Here is a 16370-nt window from a genome sequence, read left to right on the forward strand (position 1 = left end):
CTACAATGTGAAATATTCTGTGTTGCCTATGTTTATTGATGCAATACTACCTTGATTCAACAGAGGGAGCAACAGCACATTTATTACACATCATCTGTTTTCCTTTCCCTTGTTGACCTAATCAGTATTGATGACCAAATCTGTGCTTTTCTGGTGTTGGAAAGTACATTTACTTACCACTTCTTTAACTTATTTTTTATTTCTATTACTTCACTGACCAATAGGCTACTAGACCTCAGGATGACACCCAGAAAACATGTGGAATCTCAGAATAAAAGCCCTTTGAACTTCCATATTTCACTGTATTCTATGTACATTAGGATTCATATTTCTTAAAAACTACCCGTTATTACTCAACAATTCCACTTCAGTCTGATAGTACTAGACCCCAGGATGACACCCAGAAAATATCAAGTCAATCTGATGTCGCATTTTAGAATAAAAGCCTTCTGAACCTCCATATTTCACTGTATTGTATGTACAGTAGGATTGTCTTTTTTTCTTCTTTTTTTTTTAAACTACTCGTTATTACTCAACCATTCCACTTCAGACTGATACAATACTTTTAGAACAGATACAGCTGTGAAATACAGCCTGAGTTGCTTTTGAAATTATGGGGGCAAGAGGTACCAGGATTTGCCAGTCAGCCCAAGAGAAAAACCTCTAGGAAGCCACCCCTGGAGAGTTAGGGTCACTGGTCACTTGGCTTTGCTTGCCAGCCAGGAAGCCCTGGGTTGCTCTCTGGAGAGTTGGGCGCCAGCCAGCCCTGGAGGGAATAGTGGATATCCATAACCATTAGTTTCTCAGAAAAGAGAGGTTGTTTTTTTGGAAAAGAGGTGAATATTCCTTCTGCGTACGCAGCAAATATAGTAAAAGATTATGCAAGTTCATCTTGAAAAAAAAAAAAAGAAGAAGAAAAAAAAAAGATTATAACAAATATTCTTATTCTGTGGGTAATGGGGGCGGGACTAGATAAGCTTTTGCTTCTCCCGCTTTCCCTTTCGGCCATGTGTATTGTATTATTTGAACGAAGATGAAGTGTGATGATGATGATTTAAATTGACATGCCCGAAATAAACAAATTGATTGATTGATTGATTGATCTGTTTGTTTCCCGAGCTAATCCAGGTTTATATCTTGTGAAATAATAAACTCTATTGGATCTTGATCCCTGATTACCCTGATCATCTCCATTGAGTGTTTTCAAATGTTAAGTGTTGGCGACGATCTCCAGAAACATATTCAGGCTCAGACCAGGACATTTCTTTCCTGCAACAATATAAAGTGAACAGGAGGAGTTCTGACAGTCATAATGAAGAATCTGTATTAGCTCAATTCAAAAACTAACTTGCAATTGTGCTAAACACCCGGCCCCTTGCCAATGAAACCAGTCCGGAGACAGTGAATGGACAGACCCCCTCCAACCACCCTTTTTAGTTATTTTAAAGCATTCTCAGTGGTCTTTAAATTGTGAAGTTTTTAGGCAAAATCACAAAACGTGTGCCATTTCCCAGGGCTCTCCTTCTGCAGAGCACCAGTAGCTCATTAGAAATGTGCCTCTGAGTGGTGGGCGGAGACGGTGCTGCTCTGCACACATCAACCCGCAGTCTGCCTGAAACTGCCAGTTAGGGTCTGCCGTTGGTTCACAGCAGTTTGAAGGTAGAAATACTCAGAAATGCAATTTTGCACTTGCTTTTCTGCTGATATGTCCTCTAGAATCAGAAAAATGCCACAGGAACATGTGAACAACATGAAAAGGGTTATTCATTTTCATCTGAGCGAGTCTTTAAAACAACCACACACACACACAGAGCAACCAGTGTTCTTCTGGCTGACCTTGAATTTTGTTTTACCTTGCATTATTTGCACCCACATTTGATATACTTTGTAGCTCTTGCAAATGCACTGACAGAACATCTGACTGGCAATTTTACACCAATGTGAATGACAGCTTAAAAGTGGGTCAGAGTTAGCTTTGCTATTTGTGTCTGTGTCAGCGGGGTTGTTCTGTCAGTGCGCCATGTGTCCCAAGTCCTTGTGTTGCACATTTGTAGTACACACCCAAGTTTGTAGTGTGTTGTAATGGAAATAGATGGCAAAGGGTTTTGAGAGCAATGCCCATTTCCTGCATACCATGCTCTCACCCATTCTTCCTGTGTTCTCCTTCTCCCTCCCTCTTTGAACGTCAACGTGAGACTGCCTAAAAAGCACTGTGCTCCTCTCTCTTTGTTTCCACCCTCTCACTCTGCCTCTCTCTCTGTCTCTTTACTCTCATAGTCAGTCAGACGGGCGATTCTCAACAATCAGTTGTAGCTTAATATGTTCCTCATATCAGAATGCGTATGTATTTGTCTCCTTTGATCCTTTTTAATTCTGAATCCTTTTTAAGAGCAACTTTTTCTTGAATCTGGATACTTATTTACTGTTGACAGCTTAACAATGGAGGGATTTGTTTTGCTGTGGATAATTCATGTTGGTTATTTTCCTTCCTCAAGACTGGAGAAAGATTTTTCCCCCTTTGTTCCATATGCATGTGCCACCCCTCAGATACTGTTGGGACTTTCATAGCATGTGAAATATTTGCAGTAAGCAAAGTGAGGTTTGGAGTAGCAAATTGAGACAAAGCATGGCTTTTGGAATAGCTGAGCGCTGAATCTTTCCACCCTGTCTACCCACATACCCCAGGTAAGACTAAATAGTTTATGTGTTTTTCTGCATGCCTAAATAGATTCAAATTTTCTATAAAATATATATCATTGCATTCAAAAAGGGCCGTTGATTAGTGAAGGCTGAAATATAGACTTAATTTCTGCACCTGGTGATTTTGGAACAGCTTATAAAATAATACTCCCACAGTGATTCCTGTCTGTGGTTTGGCAGCTATTAACTCGACTGTTCTCTGTGCCCCTTCAACAGTTAACTCTGATGTATGATTTGGCTCTGTTTTAACAGCTCATATCATTTTTCCAGTGAGCGCTCAGTGACTGAAGATGACTCAATTAGCTCTAAATATATAGCTCTTATACTTTGCTCATACTGAGTAAATACATCAAATTTAAAAAATGAATCCTTTGAATGAGGCTGTAGCCTCTGTTATATAAAACCCAATGTGATTTCAGATGTGTCAAAAGCCATTTAACGATCTGAGGTAAGACATCATCTCTATTTCAAAACATCTCATCTCATGGGCAGAAAACTTGAACAACATACTGTTCCTCATGGTGTATTATATTGCAGATTACAGACTGAGTAAAAGAATGTGGTCTGGATGTGAAAAAACCAAACATGCCAGAACAACAAATCAAACACACTTTTCACAGGTGTTGATTTTGGAAAGTAAAAATGTGCATACACAGTCACGTCTAATTTTTTTTTTTTTTACCTTTATTAATCCAGGCAAAAATCCTTAAGAATAAGCTCTTATTTGCAATGTCTAAGATGCTGTCTGTTTTGTTCTAATAACAGAATATCATGCAACATCACAACTTCTTGTGTTCGCATAACTCGGGAGATTTTGCAACAAATGTTTGGTTGCTAAACCCCACAACAGTCAGTATCAGTCAGCTGGATCACATCGTAATGCAAACATTTGAGAAGCAGTTTTGAATGACTCAGAAGCAATAAATAAGGACACTACATTCTTTTTTAATTACAGTTTTGTTCTGTTTTTATTTCCAACTGCGACAATATGGGTTTTGGCAGGTACCTGTAGGTGCTATCCTCTTCTACTCGCACTGTTTATGGCCACTGAATCTTTTAGTGGATTGTACTTTCACCCCCAGTCCACACCCCTGCAATTGGCAAAGTTACTTAAACCGAAAGACTTGCACTGGTGCTACTGGACTGGTAGTTGCATCAATACAGATGGATCTTATTTACATTGGAAACAAACTCATTAAGGGCTTTCATAAAGGCTTTTTCCCTCACAAATTGAGAATGTGGATTGAATTAAACAAACATTTATACATCATATTTATGCAAAAAAAAGAAAAGAAAGAAAGAAAGTTTAAAAACCAGGCCACTAAATGACAAATCCCTCAATAATTGTCATTTTTTTCGTGATGTCACCACGCTCATCCTTGACTTTTTGTTCTCACCCACCCAGAAATGACCACAGTGTCCATGGAGCCTATAGGAGTCGTAGTGGAGAATGGCGCCAATGTCACTGACCCTGTTCTTAACGCACACGAGGACACGGCCGCCACCCTGACCATCAGCACCATCCTCTCTGTCATGTGCCTGATTGGAGTCTTGGGAAACATTTACACTCTGGTGGTCATGTGTCATTCCATGAGGACTGTGGCTTCTATGTACATCTATATCATAAACCTCGCTTTGGCAGATTTGCTGTATCTTCTCACAATCCCCTTTGTGGTCAGCACACATTTCCTGAAAGGATGGTATTTTGGAAACACGGGGTGTCGAATTCTGATCAGCATGGACTTTCTGACCATGCACGCCAGTATCTTCACGTTGACCATTATGAGCACAGAGCGCTACTTTGCGGTGCTCAAGCCACTTGACACAGTAAAACGATCAAAGAGTTACCGGACGGCCATCGCTCTGCTGGCCTGGGCAGCTTCTCTCATCCTGGCCCTGCCGATGATTGTGAGCATCGAGTTAATGACAGTGGGCAGCAAAGCCATGTGTCAGTCCACCTTATCCCCACTGTCTTACAAGATATACATCTCCATCCTGTTTTGCACTAGCATTGTCGCTCCAGGACTGATCATTGGCTATCTCTATACCCAGCTTGCGCGGACTTACTGGGTTTCACAGACAGAACACTTCAAACAGACCAGGAAACTTCCTAATCAAAAGGTTAGTGCAAGTTTATTTTATGGGATATGAGAGGTTTGGGGGGTTTCCCTGTTTATTTTAGTGGTTCTATTACCCAGGTGGCAAAATCCCAGTTTTTTGGAAAATAGACACGGAGCGTTGTAAAAGGTTTGACACCAGAAATGATATCTAGGAACTTCAAGGATTGAAACCTGGGCGAACAACCCGGTCAACTAGCTGCTGGAAAGCTACAGGGGGCCAAAATCCCTCTTCTTGGGTAATTTTGCTGGCGAAATTATGTAAATGCAAATATTTAGGTACTACAATGGCATAAATAGTCATACAACTATAAAATTTGGCAGAGAGTATCTTGACACATAGGGGGAGACATGAAAAAAAGATTCAGGGGTTTTTGCAACTCGATTTTAAGATATCACCCTCAACATCCCAAAAAAGACTAAAAAAAGTATTGTTCGCCTGACAAATTCTCATGAAAAGTATTATTTTTCAGCACTTTATGGAGAATATCTATGCCTAACAGAAAACTTCCTTAATTCATAAGCTTCCATTTGAGTCCAAGATAGCCTTTCTATCTCAAAAGCCCCACTTGCTGTGGCCAACGGTCTTCTCTATCTATCTGTTCACTTTGGGGAGACCAGAAATAGAATGTAGTTAATGCATTGTTTGGAGACAGCCTGTAGCTTTCCAGTAGGTGGTAGAAAGGCTATCTTGGACTCAAATGGAAGCTTATGAATTAAGGAAGTTTTCTATATACATGTTAGGCATAGATATTCTCCATAAAGTGCTGAAAAATAATAATTTTCATGAGAATTTGTCAGGCGAACAGTACTTTTTTGGGATGTTGAGGGTGATATCTTAAAATCAAATCTTTTTTTCATGCCTCGACCTATGTGTCAAGAAGATACTCTCTGCCAAATTTTATAGTTGTATGACTATTTATGCCATTGTAGTACCTAAATATTTGCATTTACATAATTTCTCCAGCAAAATCACCCAAGAAGAGGGGTTTTGGCCCCCTGTAGCTTTTCAAACCTTTCAAACCTTTTACAATGCTCTGTGTCTGTTTTTTTGCTTTGCCCCCTGGGTATATAGTCCTCTCTGGCACAGAAACAACTTCATTGGAATTACTGACGTGGCCATGGTCATGGTTACGAGAAATGTCAGCATTAGGCAAGAAATTAAAAACCCTAAATTCTTCCTTTTATCTAGAACAGACCTAAGCTCTGTTGAGTCATTTGTTCTTAGTTGATAGTCTGAATCACTAGACATTGTCCTCCACATCTTCCCCAGTCTGCAAATCACATCCATCAGGTTGAACCTAATATACTGTATAAGATGTAGATTAGGAAAGGCTCTTACGTACAAACCTGACTCAACCTTGATTCATTATTTTTTCTATGAGAGTGGCTTGTAATGGCTGAAAACAGTTGCTATTTATGAGTCTTGCAGCATCACTTTGGTTCTCTGCTTGAAGCATTCCATTAACATGATCATAATCATTATTCTCCCTGACATAGCCCTTTTATTTTCCATTTCTTTCTTGCTCTTTCTTTTCACTTGTCTTTGTGATGAACTTGTTTATGTGTGATTTAAGGGATTGCCTGTACTATGGTTAAAAGCAACTTTTAAAAGTGCCGTTAACAATGCTACTAAGAATGTCTGAGTAAAAGTGACAGCATTTATGAGCTCATATGACATGACATCCTCACAAACACTGCATATTTGAAATACTGTCTGTTGTTCAACCACTTTACTGAGCTTGATAATTTAATGGCTGTGGTGGAAGTCGACAAGTTAACTCCTTGTTTATTGTGAAACTGGTCAAGGGAAAAATCTATACTTAAAGCAGAAGTACGTTTTGGCTAACTTTCTGTCAGCCGATGGAGTTAGCAGTCCCCTCCCTCGTCCCTACGTCACCACATTAACGTGCATCCCTTGGCTGCACACACAGAGAGGACCGCCCCTTTATGCCGTTCTCTCTCCTCATTGGTTAAAGGTTGTAGGATACAAGGAAAGTTTTCTCCTCGGCTTACAGCAGAGCAGAGTGACCGACAGACCCGTGTTTCGGACCAAACACTCTATATAAGTGATTGCTGTCGGAAGATATAACTATTTAAGACTTATATTAACACAAATATTCTGCTTACTTCTGCTTTAATAGTTCCTTGCTTTGTTCTTATGACCCCAAAGGTGCTCTACCTTATCTTCACCATTGTGCTTCTCTTCTGGGCGTGTTTCCTGCCATTCTGGATCTGGCAGTTGCTGGGTCAGTTCCACCCCTCGCTGTCCCTCTCCACCAAAGCTATGCGCAACATCAACTATCTGACCACGTGTCTGACGTACTCCAACAGCTGCATCAATCCTTTCCTCTACACACTGCTCAGCAAAAACTACAAGGAGTACCTGAGGAAGCACAAGCGCTCCTGGACAGCTGGCAGGTACTTTAACAGAAGGAGTCGTTTTCAGCATTCGTCTCACAGGTCTTCATCATCCAGCAGTCAGCAGTGTACTGAGAGCTTCATGCTCGCACACACATCCTCTCTGAGGGCTCATACAAGCAGTCGATGAGTTAGGAGCCGCTTTCATTTGCCAAAATTTGGGATTTTGCAGCAGATGGGAAACAGCACCGTTTTCCTGCTTCTTTTTTCCATCTTTCCACGATCAATTATTGATCAATAGCCTGGGATTCGACAGATGCTTTAGACTTGGCAGCTGTGTTGGAGGAAGGCTATGAGATTACTGATGGCATTGATTGTTACCCTCTGACATGTCTGTTAATGGATTTCTACTTCCTGGTGTGCAGTGTGGACATGTCCATGTGTAAACTCTGCATCTTTATGTTTTTGTATGGAACAGTGTGGCAAAAATAAAATATTTGTTTGCATAGGGGATCCAAAAAATGTTTGGACCATGGAGTTCCAATCTACATTTGTCATGAGTAATCCACACCAAAAGCCAACTATCTGTGCACAATGAGGAAAACCAGTTCCCCTGTTATAAGAAAAACTCCTTAGAGAAATGTCACTGGTTTCATGCTAGCTGTTTGTTGCTACCTGACACTGTACTGCTGTGCAATATCTTTACCATTCTGTAATCTAATCAAAACCCAAAGGGTTAGTCAATTTAATAGCCTCTTCTTCTTTGAAAACTAGTCAGCAGAACAGGCTGCAGTGCTTTACCTCATTAAATGAAGGGCAAAATACATTAATGTGTTTTCTTTTGAAATACAAATCACTCTGTATATCTAATGTTTTTTGGTTTTGTTAATAGGAAACCCACTGTATAACAGATTGAGGGACAATTGTAAAAGACGTTGCATGATTCTTTGACACTTGTGTAAATGCACCATGCAGATAGAGTGGGTTATAGGGTTGGGGATTGCATCACAGCTTAATTTTAAACTATTCACATAAAAGCTTTGAATTGTGACTTGAATTCCACCATATTGGAGATGTCTGTTTTTAGTCTTAAAAAATTGAAAAAAGTTTACAATAAATGAAGCTCATTCTATCAATTTAGACAATAGGCAATATATAAGACATACATATGGACACAAGAGTGTCATTATAGAGCTTCATCACCTTGTTGATCCTTGTGTGGCCATGAAATTAAGTGGATCAGGTCAACAATGTAGGATTAGTGCACAATGCACATTAATGTAAAACATAGTATTTCTGGTTTCCACAAGAGCTGTGTGGACAAAGTGAGTGAGAGCTATTTTAATTGTCTTGGCGTATCATCTAAATTGGCAGCACCAAAGCCGCCACACCCATTGACATAAAGAAAAAACTTTTCATCATAAAGGTCTTAACATGAGGTTCAATAAATATGAAGTCCACATTATTCAAAAGACAAATAAATCTGATTGACAATAGCCGTGATATTGTTAATTGAAATAGGTGTGGAAATTGCAAAAACAATGCCAAAATTGACCAATCAAATCAAAATGGCCACGTTTCGTTTGCTTTATGGTTGCCTGAGATTTTTGGGTGTGTCTGGACATGTTGCACATGCCTACAATGTATTATTTATTTGTAAATTCAGAGAAATAAACAAATACGAAATTAATTTATTTCTCAGTGTTTTTGTACATGCATTTTCAAGACTGGTCTCAGAACCCAAATGCACTATTCAAAACTCAGTTCCAAAATTAACAGTCTTTTATTGGACAAGGTGCGAACAAAAAATGACTCTTTCGAGGAAAAACCAACAGTTAGGATAAAGAACAAAAAATGACTCTTTTGAGGAAAACTCTGCAGCTAAGAGAAGCAAAACAAAGAAGCAAGCAAAAGAGCAAAACCTGACATAGGTAAGGGAGCCTGGCATAGGAGAAGTCGCTGGTTCATTGGACAAGACGAACTGGCACAGAACAAAGGGAAACTCTTCTCTATTGATTATAACATTTGTGAATATTTTTCATCACACTCTGTTTAAACCTGTGTGTTTTTCTTTTCTCTTTTTTTTTAATTTACGGAGTTGGGCTCACACATTTTATGATTTGAATCTTGCGCATAGAGACACTTTTGGAGTAGATGAGACTGTGATCCAGCAGCACTGTTTATTAAACCTTTGCTGTGCACTGTTTCTTTTGTCATGATGGAGTTCTTTATAGGTGAACAGATGAAAATGTCTAAGCAGAGGCTCAGACTCTGCTAAAAGCTTGGACATGTCACGTTCTGAATTACAAACCTGGCTGGTTTAGGTTTGCACAGAGGTGTAGTAATGTAATTGAAACATCAGTCTGCACAATATTGGCACTCAGATGACAGGCTGTATCACGTATGTCCTGATTGCTTTTCAATGTCTCCGTGCACTTGGCCACTTAATACATGCTTGCACACTATATGCAAATGTACGTTCCACCAGCAAAACGTCACCAAAGTGTGTGTGTGTAACCAAGCATACTCAGCCAAATGTGGAGAAATGGGACCGGGCCTCAGTATACACATATAAGGAAGTGGATACCAGGTGGAAACCATTAGGGCGGGGAAGACAATCAGACCAGCAGGGGAAAACGAGGAAGGGGTATGTGAGTCACCTGAAATGAGAGGAGAGGGACATTTCAAAATAATAAAGGAAACCACAAGACAATGTAGACAGAACAAAACAACCTGACTGGAGTCCCTGGACATGACAATGGTCATTTCTCTCACATACCCTTTCCAGCATGTAAATACTATAGTTCAAGAAGGTATCCGCTGACTGAATTAGCTTGTTTTCTGCTATCGTCAACTGGCAAGAAAGAAATGGAAAATAAAAGGGCTATGTCAGGGAGAACAATGATTATGATCATGTGCTATGGTGAAAATTCTTCTTATTTTCTTCCTATTTACCAGTTAATTTGTGACTCTAAATTGCCTGTATGTGTGAATGCAAGTCTATTGAGTGATTTATCATCCTCTCGCATTCGATTGCACCTCTCCTTAGCTAAAGAACCACACAAACAAACAGAGCAGCACCAGGAAACCGACTTAAGCTCTTTAAAAATGACATACAAAATCAAAATCTAAACTAAAGTTGCCAAACTCTGGTTGAGTTGACATAGTCCCCCGTGTACCCCGCATCCGCTACGCCCATGAATGCAAGTGTGGGTTGTTTGGCCCGATAGCCAGGCAACCTGTCACAGTGTGGCATTGTTTTCCTTGTTGTGCTCCTCTCATAGTGACTTACTCACACATGCAATATGTGTATTTTGTCAATGATTATCACAAAAAAGTTCAACGTTCTTCAAACAATACAAAATGTTGTAGAAAAATATATTGTGTACCAGCATCACGAAAGGGCTATTCATTCGGTACCCAAGTTAAGTAGACATTCATACACCTATCCCAACAGCTGATTGAGAACATGATTACCACCTCTTTAAAAAAGTGACGTATTTTACTGCAATTGTAAAGGCTCTACACTCACTCTGTATGAAACCGCCGATTCTTTTTACCTGGTTGTGGAGAGGACAGAGTAATGGGCATCCTTAGTTCACAAATGGGCTGTGGCTGATGATGGTAAAAGAAAATAACTCTCACTTCAACGGCAGAAGTTTAATATTCTGTCTGTAGTTAATTTGGCTTCTTATCTCTGTCAGTGATAAACTGAAGAAACTGTACATAAATGATGGATCAACTCTAGCACAGTAACCACTTCCACAGTTGAAAGTGTTTATCTATTTAACTTCATTATCCTTTTCTATCCTTCATTGTTAGTGTTCTAGACCTAAAAGATTTATGCTGTTGATTAAACTTTTCATCATTTACTGTAAACTTATTCAAAAAGTCATTCTACTGTATATCACTGGACCCATTTTGTGTCGCCTAAGTCCATTGACTGATTTCCCCCCAAAAAATGTTACAAGTCACCTAGGGCGACTCCTGTGCCCTATTACAAAAAAACCCTGGTAAAAACCAGTGACTTCATCAGTGAAGTGTATGTTAGAGGGATGGGGCTGACTGAGTATAGGAGTGTGCACATGCTTGCGTGTTGAACAACATGACTGACCCAGGACAGCTGTGTGTAGTTATACTTCTCAGGTCGTGCAAACTTGCTCGTAAATACTTCTCTACTGACCCTGGTAAAGCATCTGGCATCTGGCCACAATTTGGCAACTGGGCCAGGGGGCATTAAAGCTCTTGCACAAGCAACAACAACACAACAAAATTCAGACCTCGTAATAGACGTCTACCGCACTGAACGCCTCTGAACCCGGAGCTTTTACTATCTTTCCTCTCTTCCTTTGATGAACTGCAATGCTTATGTCTTCACAGAACCAGATGATAAAGCAGAGTGGAATTTATTAAAGAGTGTTGCAATGCAGTGAACCCTGACAAAAACAAAATCTTTTAATGTTTTTGCTTCTTTGCTTTTACCGATAAGCAACCAAAATCTTACACAGGAAACAGGAATTTATCGCTGCATTGACCCTGAAAGGTCAATTATTTTTCCGATCCAGTTTAGATGAAACCACGTCCACCAGCCTTGATGGCTTTGTTCCCATGGAGACTGTGCCCAGCTTGTCCCGAGAAATACGTCAGCCAGAGTTGCTTTTATCAGACCAAAGATGAGGCAAGAAGTTGCTAACTTACATTCTACGTTTTAGTAATGTTAACTTAAAGGTCAGTGTGTAATAATTGGCAATGTTTATTGGCAAAATCTGAATATCCATGAATACATTTTAAGTATAGGCTATAAGAATGTGTAGTAAGTGTAAGTGTATAATCGCTATAAAATAAAATGCATTTGGTTTTCGTAGCCTTATAATTCTTCTTTTTTATAAACTTATAGCAAGGGTCTTGCTTTAGAGAGCATCACCATCTTGTGCTGCCATGTTTGTACAGCAGCCCGCATGGAACATCCAGCCAATCTAGTATCTGAACGTTAGATATCACGGTTTTACCCCCATATTACACACTGGACCTTTAATGGCTGACAGCAGTTGAGGGGATGCTATTCCGTATTTGAGTCAGTGACAAATAAATCATTTCATACATCTGTTTGAACACCGTTCACAAACAAAAAAACAAAAAAATTAATGATGGATATGTCAGACAAGCAACAATGGGAACTGGAGTGGGGACATAGTCATCAACATAGTCATCATCTGCAATAATAGATGACGACTCTTGGGAGCGAGGGGGTTGGAAGCCAACTATACAAAGAATTTGACTGGTCAGAATTAGGTTCTTCAGGACACCACTAACAATTTTGTTTCCAAAAACAATCCCAGCAACAAATGCTGGAGGAACTGTGCTGTGGTATGGTCGGTGACCATACTCATATTTTGGGACTGGCCGAAAATACAAATATTTTGGAAAAACGTCAAAGAAGAACTGGAAATTTTTTTGGCAGTGGACCTCCCTATGGACTCTTTGTCATTTTTATTAGATGTGTTTCCTGATATCCTGTTTACCACAGAACAATGTATTACATATTTTGTTGATGATTGCAAGAAAAATGATTAGTACTATCAATTGGATGAAGCCTGACCCTCCCATGATCACTCAGTGGTTACAGAAAGCAAAACATGTCTACATGATGGAATGACTGCCCAATTACAGCTAAAAGTGCCTGTTTTTATGAGAAGGTGGACCCCAGTTACCTCGCCTAGGACTATACAATACTCTATTAATTTATTAATTTTTTTATAATCTAAAATATCCCTTTTTGTCGAGTACAGAACTAGATACGATATGTGCTATACCCTTTACTCTGTGTGACAAATGAGACCCAATCTCAAGATGATTTTTTTGTATTCTTTTGTGATGTTAATTGCCTGTTAATGTGCATTAAAAGCAATAAAGTAAAAAAAGAAAGAAAGAAAAAAAAAAGTACCACTTAAATTAAAATGGCTGACATTCTGTAATTTCCATGCACAGTATGTATGTGAAACACATCCAAAGGGCTGAACTTAGAAGGTGCCTCTGAGCCATTTTGTCCCGAGTAATATGAATATGTAAATTTTCTCCAGTCCTGATGTGTGCACTGAGTTTCATGAGTTTTCAAACATGGGAAAGCCACCTAACAATAATAATAATAGGGTCCAATAGGGTTCTTTGCACCCTTTGGCGCACATGGGCCCCAACAGAGAACAAAAAGAAAAGTAATAGCCTAATCATTTAAATACATCCTCAACAAAGTCATACCTGGTCCTGGATCTCTGTCTGGTAAAATCTCTTCAGCACTGGACTGCAGTCAAAACAAATCTGGTTCCAATAACTGTCACACAAGGGACTTGTCTGTGCTGCTCTTTTCCATTTTCCCCTACTGGTTGTGGTTCCAGTTATGAACACATGGATAAATATCTGAAAGTAAACACTGGTGCATACTGCGGTTTAGCCTTAAGATCACTTTTTCAGCAAGGCTTTAGAAGCATGAGGGATTGCAGGCTACCAGATGTCAGTCTCCTGAATGCTAAGCTTTTCTCGTCATTTCCAGCTGTTGGACTGATTACTGCTCTGACTGCATGTCAGTTTCTGGTGGTTTCAATGTCTTTATTTCCAACACAAAAAGATTAAATTTCAGTTACCCACTCTATAAATACTTTAACACACCAATGATAATTGTGCTCTCAAGAGCTGGCAGCAAACACGACCTCAAAGTAAGGTCCAGTGTCTAACCCTGATCCTGATGGTGGCATGGTTTCAGTCTGCTTTGTGAAATGAGCTTCAACTTGATCCAGTAAATTAATGAATAGAAAACCAATGTCCAAAAATGTCACATTCACCTGAAGATTTTCAGGTGCTATGTGCGTGTGTCCGTAGGAGACACTGTGAGACAGGGAAAAGATATTCTTCTGGCCCAGAGTTTCCTCTAAGTCCCGCTCTGTCTTTTTTGAGTGGTTGCAGTGAGATTTACTGTTTTTGATATCAGTATCAGTGGAAAAAGTGAAACATATGCATATAGTATTTTATTATATCAGTGGTCAGTGTTACTTACTGTATATGAAATAAAGTAAAATAAGTTTTACTTCATTCTTTCCAAAGTAATAGGTTCACTTTATCATTTATTACCCGCCAAGTTCTGTTTGAGGTTTCTTCCAGTAAAATTGGGAGGTATTCCTCCCCGTCTCTCACCAAGTGCTTCTCTCAGAGAGAATGTCGTGTTTTTCTCCATAATAAATTAGGACTTGACCTTATCTCGCAAAGTGCAGTTTGTATCTATCTCTTAGTTGAAGATAAATTGTTACTCATTGGGTGATAAATTCAACTGGAATAGATGAAATGATATTTACTATCATTCCTTAGAGAACAGCTGGCACCTCTTTCTTCAGCATACTTGCTATAATGAGATCAAGATCTAGATTCTTGAGCCACTAGTGGTTGCAGGTGCTCTTGGCTTATGGAGTGGTGCTGGTCTCCGAGCAGAAGAGTTAGTCTGGAAGGGAAGTGTGGCAAAGAAGGATCCTCATCCAGAATTTTTTTTTGTCTCTTTTTTTTTTTTTACAGAGAATTAGATCATCAGAATAAGGCAGCAGATGTCTGGGTCTATCTGTTCACCATGTCTGTGACACTCAAAGGATATAGGCATAGAATTTATGCTAAAATATTTACATTTTACCCAATTTTATTTATATTTGGTCTGTAAGACAGTAATATGACTATCTGCCTTTTCCACCACTGCATGACAAGCGAGGTTAATAAAATTAATGATTGCTTAAACTTTATTAATCCCAGAGGGGAAAATTAGTTTATAAGAACGATAAATCCCTGTGGTGCTGGATAAATCCTCACTGATAGAGATGAGGTTCTAACAGAAACAGACAGACAGAGGTGTAAGGATTAGAAAAAATGTGAGTGACAAATATAGAAAAAGATTAAACATGAGGAATGAGAACAAACAAAAAGATGTTTTAACAAAGGCCTCCTTTGCATGGAAAAGTGGCCATGGGGCTGATTATCAAACTTAGTTGAGTCGTGTTTATTAGACTATGAAAATCACCAAATGCTGACACATTTAAACCTGTGGTAAAGTTATCTGAAATAAAAAAACAATTAAACCTTAGATTAACTAAATAATTCAATTATTCCTGACAGTGCCTCACCTGACTGCACGTCCCTGGTGTGGACAGCATCAAACAGGAAGCTGACCCCAAATATCAGGAGGTAAGGAGACCGGCATCTGCTTTTGTTGGAATTTAATATAAGGCTATTACATCTGTATGACTAATTTACTGTAAGTTATATAATTGTGACATAATGGTGTACTAAAATAAACAAACATTGTTTCATGATGATGTTTACATTTTCTTAATTTGGACATTTTCTTGCTGTCCCAAATTACATGTTCAGGTTATTTGGGAGTTGGGACAATGTTTCTGGGTTTATATTGAAATATTTCAATAGTGTAGTCATATCTTACATGCTTAAAGGTTATACATTCTCACACATATAGGGAAAACAGGTACCTTTGTACATTTCAGAATATCAAGTCAGCGGTTAATGTTGCTAATATGTGATGTGAGGTTCAAAAGTAGGTCAGATTGTGTTATCTCTTATGTTATTTTATATATTTATATTCACCAAATATGTTTTAAAAAACATGCTTGCTTCTCATGAGGTCTGTACTCTGCTAACAATATGTTACAGGCTATTAAATCTGCTGTTTGTTGAAATAATTGGTATACTGTAACCAAATCACAAGATTATAAACAATATATAACATAAACATAATAGGCTATAGGCCTAATATACATAATTAAGCAATCTATAGTGTCTTTTTTATGTAATTGCAGCTCCATGCAATATCCTACATCCACAGGCCTGTGTCCCAAATTACCAAATAAATTGCGAAAAAATAGTTTTGTGTCAAAACTTTTAAAATATTGTGCTGTGCGCTCACAAAAGAATTAGCACATAATTGTTTCACATAAACAATGTAGACACCCAGAGAAATCCAGACATATCTCATTTGTTGGGTTATTTATTGATCTTGATGACAAAAAATGGCTCAGAAAATGGATTTACAAATAGTGTCCCAAGGCTACCTGAATTCACCCCAGTAGAATTTCTCAAAAGTGTCCAAAAAAAAGTGTTCAAATGCAATGTTTTGAGTCTCAAATATTTTTTTTGCATTCAAAAACT

At 38.8% G+C, this 16370-nt stretch overlaps 2 protein-coding genes across 2 annotated transcripts in view; both read left to right on the forward strand.

The window, feature by feature from the left end:
* Positions 1 to 1541, forward strand: part of LOC146967529 (interferon a3-like) — a 2966-nt gene extending 1425 nt beyond the window's left edge. Inside the window, exon 5 of the mRNA XM_085762220.1 lies at positions 1515 to 1541. Within this exon, the coding sequence (XP_085618346.1) occupies positions 1515 to 1541 (27 nt within the window). The remainder of the gene's footprint in view (positions 1 to 1514) is intronic.
* A 719-nt stretch (positions 1542 to 2260) lies between these two features.
* Positions 2261 to 7777, forward strand: LOC146967530 (urotensin-2 receptor-like). The gene is made up of 3 exons (XM_085761685.1): positions 2261 to 2685; positions 4106 to 4821; positions 6991 to 7777. The coding sequence occupies exons 2-3, from the start codon at positions 4108 to 4110 to the stop codon at positions 7366 to 7368; spliced, it is 1092 nt and encodes a 363-aa protein (XP_085617811.1). The 5' UTR covers positions 2261 to 2685; positions 4106 to 4107; the 3' UTR covers positions 7369 to 7777.
* The last annotated feature ends 8593 nt before the right edge of the window (positions 7778 to 16370 follow it).

The sequence above is a fragment of the Trachurus japonicus genome, chromosome 19, assembly GCF_045865225.1.
Source record: "Trachurus japonicus isolate A0001 chromosome 19, Traja_1.0".
NCBI classification, from domain to species: Eukaryota; Metazoa; Chordata; class Actinopteri; order Carangiformes; family Carangidae; genus Trachurus; species Trachurus japonicus.

Coding starts and splice junctions, on each gene's coding strand:
- LOC146967530 (XM_085761685.1), top strand. CDS start 4,108: ATGACCACAGTGTCCATGGAGCCTATAGGAGTCGTAGTGGAGAATGGC. Junction 4,822..6,990: donor GGAAACTTCCTAATCAAAAG/GTTAGTGCAAGT, acceptor ATGACCCCAAAG/GTGCTCTACCTTATCTTCAC.